Below are 5,710 nucleotides of genomic sequence, written 5' to 3'. Positions count from 1 at the left end.
TATCTCCAAAAGTGGTAGTCTATCTCCAAATGTGGTAGTCTATCTCCAAATGTGGTAGTCTATCTCCAAATGTGTGGTAGTCTATCTCCAAAAGTGGTAGTCTATCTCCAAAAGTGGTAGTCTATCTCCAAATGTGGTAGTCTATCTCCAAATGTGGTAGTCTATCTCCANGTTTATGAGCGCACCAGGTCTTTTCCATTCCAGAAAGAAGGATGCAGTTGGAAAATCATTGTTGAATTCAGTGTCAAAAATATATATTGATATCTCCAAAAGTGGTAGTCTATCTCCAAAAGTGGTAGTCTATCTCCAAATGTGGTAGTCTATCTCCAAATGTGGTTGTCACAAGAAACTTGGATTACATGGAAATACCCCATGCCGTTTGACATGCCTTCATTTTTTTCTTCGTCATTTCCCCTAGGGCATTTAACTTTGAGGACCTGCGTGTAGATGAAGCCCTGAGGATGTACCTAGAAGCGTTTCGCCTGCCCGGCGAGGCCCCAGTCATCTCCTACCTCATCGAACACTTCTCCGACCATTGGCATGTGTGTACAACCCATGACTCATTGTCAGTCCAATCAATTTGGTCCCCAGACAATAAATAAATACTGTATAATCCTATAGCTAGATAGCTAGGTCTTAAAATATTGAAGTTACATGTTATTAATTTACTGATTATGAGAACAACAAAAAACCCATATAATCCTTATAAAGGCCTTAAGATGTTTAAGTCAGATGTTATTGATTTGCTGCATGTACTTAAAAAGTTTAAAGGAAATTTAGATTTAAAATAATTTTTGAATTACCATAAAAAAAATTAAAGGTAATAATTACTTGTCTTTTGACAATAATTAAAAATATATATATATATAAGCAACCCAAAAACTTCCCTAATAAGCAAACTTCAATTGACATGGTTTGGAACCTGTTTTTTTATTGTTTCAGAAAAGCAATGCAGAACCGTTCGTCAACGTTGATGCTGCTTTCACACTCACGTATGCTGTGATAATGTTGAATGTCGACCAACACAACCACAACGCTAAAAAACAGAACGTACCCATGACTGTCGAGGTATGCTGCAAACAACAGAGAGACCAGATATGATGTACAACATTTGATATAGCGCCCTATCTAGCTAACATAAGCCACTCTAAAGCACTTTACAGTACATAGATATTTAATCAATACAATTAACATATACATTAATCAATATGATGTTTTAGGAATTCGCAGGAGCTGTCTTATCAGGCACTAACTACTAGTCCTATGCCACCTGGCTAATATCTCCCTATGTGTGTATGCCTGCGTGTGTGCTGGAGATGTAATGTGTGCCGTTTATAGTGGGACCGTGCTTCCAACGGCATCATTTATAGTGCCACCTCACTTGAATGCTACAGCACAGATACTGCAACATCCACCCCAGACCATTTTATACGCCATGGGTTGTTGGAGTTGTTATAGATGTATTGGTCTGTTTATATTTCTGCAAATATTAAGTTCCATCATTATAGTAGTTAGTTACAGTGGTTTTTAATGTTGTTATTCAAGTGTTTACATTCTCACCGGTTCTGTGTATTATAGTTGGTGTTTGTATTATTGTCCTCAGCAATTCAAAAAGAACTTAAAAGACTGTAATGGTGGAATGGAATTTGACCAGGACATGTTGGAGGAGATCTATAACGCAATCAAGTAAGTGTTGTATAAGTGGGGCTCGGCTTCCCTGATGAGTAATATGACAATTTAATGGAAAATATCTGCTGGTATGTTTTCAAAATAATTGGAATTCAAAATGCAAAATATACATCTCGTTACAAAGAGGAAAAAAGAAGGTGCTAGTAGATGCTACACAGTACAGTCACTTAAGAAATTGGTGTTTTAGTCATATATATCCACACATCAATTTGTTAAAATTTAAAAGTTTTTTTTCAAAATTGTTGATGTATGATGTATTTTGGTATATGATGGGAGGGGAAGGGGGGGGGGGGGGAAATTTNTAAGGTAGCATATATCCTTAACTCTAACATAAATCACAGGCATATTGTGTAAGGTAGCATATATCCTTAACTCTAACATAAATCACAGGTATTATGTGTAAGGTAGCATATATCCTTAACTCTAATACAAATCACAGGCATATTGTGTAAGCTAGCATGTTACCTTAACTCTAATACAAATCACAGGCATATTGTGTAAGGTAGCATATATCCTTAACTCTAACATAAATCACAGGTATTATGTGTAAGGTAGCATATAGCCTTAACTCTAACACAAATCACAGGTATTATGTGTAAGGTAGCGTATATCCATAACCCCTTACACAAATCACAGGAATTTTGTGTATTAAAGGTAGTGTGTATCTTTGAAGTGTCAGGTGATCAGTGGTTTTGTATCATGGAAGATAAACTTTTTTCAAATACAAAATCTTATTTTCAGAAATGACGAAATTGTGATGCCATCAGAACACATAGGTCTAGTTAAGGAGAATTATCTTTGGAAGGTGAGTAAAGGCGTCATTGCAATTGTCAAGTCTGATTTAACGAAATTGGAAATTTCAGCGATAAACCTATTCCATCGCCTGTTTTGGTTCTTATAGAATTTCATGTAATGATATAGCAAAAATTTAAAGATAGATGGAATCTTATAAAACTGAAATTGTTTTGAAATTAAAGTGTATGCTATGTAGGTAAAGCAATGTTAGTTAAATAAATCTCATTAAGTGATTTTTTTTTTTTTATATATATATAACATTGTATATTGTTTCACTTTGAAAAAATGTATTTTCAGGCTTCAAACTCAGTTTTTGAGTTCTATTTGACTGAATTAACACTATTAAATTTGAAATTACCTTTTCAGTTTATTGCTATATTAAGGCATGTTTAACCCTTTCACCCCTAGGTAACTTTAGTAGGTTCAACCATACATTGATCTGGATGAGTCCATTATGGTTAACAGTTGTGGTGAAAGGGTTAAGGGTATCTTAATGTTGCTTACCGGTAGTAATATGCTAATGTATTCGTTCTGTCTTTGTTAGGTACTTCTTCGTCGGGGTACAACGAAGGATGGGATGTTTGTTCATGTGCCTTCGGGAGCCTTCGACCATGACCTGTTCTCCCTCATATGGGGCCCCACTGTGGCAGCCCTGTCTTTCGTGTTTGACAAGAGTGGGGATGAGACAATTATACAGAAAGCCATCGCAGGATTTAGGTATGTGACTAAATTGGTATCTATAGATTGAGGACATTAGACAGACTATCAAGTTTACCTCGTGGCGAAACCAACCAGTGATATATCTAGCTACTCATGAATTCTTATCCAAAAATATGTCTTGAAATTGTATCATTTTCCCTGTCACATAATAGTAGCATCATAAAAAGTATGAAGAGAAGAATACCATATTTATTCTGCAATAAGCCCAGGGGCCAACAGCCCAACACATTATCTCAAACTCAAAGAAGGTGTTAGGTCTTATTAGAGGACAATAGAAATCCATTTGTTGGCTTTTCTACTGAACTGCAGTAAAAAATGAGTGTGCTTATTACCAGTCATGGGCTTATTGGCAGGTAAATATAGTGATTACTAGATATTGATGTGAAAAAAGGAAGTGATTGATGCAAGATATTAGCAGGTTGTATTAAAATTCAATTAAAAAATTCCTCAATTTTGAAAGTTTACATATTAACATTTGAAGATAAAAATATGATTAAATAATGTACTATTTGGAATTCTCTTTTTTTTAAGAACGGTTATGGATAAAATGGAGAGCTATCTACTAGGCTGAGCAGTGGAAAAACACAATTGCTTCAAACAAAGACAACTTGAGTTTGATTGCATTGTTGGATGTAAAATTGTATTGGGTGATCAACTGCCCAACCATGTGGGTTTTCCCTCCTAATTTTGGACCCCTGCACACTTTCACTTCAGTCTTTTTCATTGGCATTGCAAGTGTTATATGGGACTGCTGTATCTCTAACTTTATTGCATTGATTTTATTATCATTCAATCAATTGAGCATTATGAACTTCACATGATCGCTAATTGTGTTGTCATTATTTTCAGGAAATGTGCCATGATTTCCGCACACTACGGAATGAGTGATGTGTTTGATAATCTAGTCATATCTCTGTGCAAATTCACAACGCTTCTCAGCTCAGTAGAGGTACGTAAACACATGATTGGTGTCTTAAATTCGAAAAATGAAAATTGATGTTATGATTTATGTGGAGTTATGTACACCAGATCATGGTCACAGAAAAGTTTTACAAAAAATGTTTCCTGCCTTTCCCAAATGAGGTATATTGAATCAAGCATTAGATTCATACACTGTTCTCATCATTTTGATTTTTTTCAAATTTGTAGCTCAGAAGTTAAAAGATATGAAACTGTTAAAGTGTGCTTTTTCCACCCTTTCAGAGCCCGGAGAATTTGCCAATTGTGTTCGGGGGCAACCTCAAGGCCCAACTGGCTGCCAGGACAGTGTTTGGTCTGGCCCATCGTCATGGTGATATCCTACGCGAGGGTTGGAAAAACATTATGGACTGCATGCTACAGTTGTACCGTGCCAAACTTTTACCCAAGGGTCTTATAGAGGTAGGTCAAACAAAGGATTTTATTCTTGAGAGAGAAACAATATTTCAAGAGGAGTTGGATTCCATGTGTATTTTGTATACAATTTATTTGATTGTACAAAGACGATCTGTGATTGTCTGAAACTAAATTTGCAGAAATTAAAAAGCATAAATTTCCTATTTAGATATTCAACATTATCATGTTTTTGATTTGCTGATATAAATATCAAAATATATTAAGATTACAGTTTCATCCTTTAGGCCATTGCAGAATTAATCTTAAGGGGGTTGGTTGCAGGTGAAAAATAACTTTCAGGGGCCCCAACATACATCAAATATTCAGCAGGAATTCTTTTATATTTGAAGTAGCTTCCAACCCATCAGTTTGGTTGATTCTTGGATAATCTTAAGATAAAAGATATTTTCCTATGCAGAAAATCAGTCATTAGTTTTGACCGATGGAAAAGTGACTTCATTCTCATAACAAAGATGTCCAAATATTTGTTCAAACTAATGGCTTGGTTTATTTGTTCAGGTTGAAGATTTTGTGGACTCCTCAGGGAAAATCAGTATAATCAAGGAAGAAGCTGCAACGAACCAAAGGTAGTTATATCACTTTAACAGACCTTAGCTTTCCATTTGAAGCATCTTCGGGTTTTAATGTAATGGAACTATTGTTAATCTTAATGTATCAAGAGAAGAAAAGCAAGATATCTCCAAATAAATGAAAAAAACATTCTAAAATAAAATTAGGTCTTAAATATCAACTAAATAGACAGCACTTTTTAGCTCACCTGCCCGAAGGGCAAGTGAGCTTACATTATGGTGCGGCATCCGTCGTCTGTCCGTCCGTCGTCCGTCGTCTGTCGTCCGTCTTCCATCGTCCATCGTCCGTCTGTCCGTCGTCAACTTTGTGCTTTAAACAACTTCTTCTCAATAAACAAAAGGCCTAGGAAGATGATATTTGGCCAGTAGCATGCTGGGATCAAGGGCTACCAAGTTTGTTCAAATAAATGACCTTGACCCACTTTCAAGGTCACAGGGGTCAAATATGTTAAAATCTTCAAACAACTTCTTCTCAATAACCAAAAGGCCCAGGGTACTGATATTGGGCCTGTAGCATGCTGGGATGAAGGGCTACCAAGTTT

The 5,710-nt window shown here is 35.9% G+C and overlaps 1 protein-coding gene across 1 annotated transcript in view; it reads left to right on the top strand.

Annotated features, from left to right (window-relative positions):
• Positions 1-5,710, top strand: part of LOC110448535 (Golgi-specific brefeldin A-resistance guanine nucleotide exchange factor 1-like) — a 43,307-nt gene that overhangs the window by 14,486 nt on the left and 23,111 nt on the right. Inside the window, exons 17-24 of the mRNA XM_021494821.1 lie at positions 419-542; positions 943-1,068; positions 1,604-1,686; positions 2,431-2,494; positions 3,029-3,201; positions 4,054-4,153; positions 4,408-4,584; positions 5,098-5,165. Of these exons, the coding sequence (XP_021350496.1) occupies positions 419-542; positions 943-1,068; positions 1,604-1,686; positions 2,431-2,494; positions 3,029-3,201; positions 4,054-4,153; positions 4,408-4,584; positions 5,098-5,165 (915 nt within the window). The remainder of the gene's footprint in view (positions 1-418; positions 543-942; positions 1,069-1,603; positions 1,687-2,430; positions 2,495-3,028; positions 3,202-4,053; positions 4,154-4,407; positions 4,585-5,097; positions 5,166-5,710) is intronic.

The sequence above is a fragment of the Mizuhopecten yessoensis genome, unplaced genomic scaffold (assembly GCF_002113885.1).
Source record: "Mizuhopecten yessoensis strain PY_sf001 unplaced genomic scaffold, ASM211388v2 scaffold4121, whole genome shotgun sequence".
In the NCBI taxonomy this organism is placed as follows: Eukaryota; Metazoa; Mollusca; class Bivalvia; order Pectinida; family Pectinidae; genus Mizuhopecten; species Mizuhopecten yessoensis.
The sequence above is the reverse complement of the archived record's forward strand: the minus strand, read 5'-3'. Positions and strand labels throughout refer to the sequence as shown.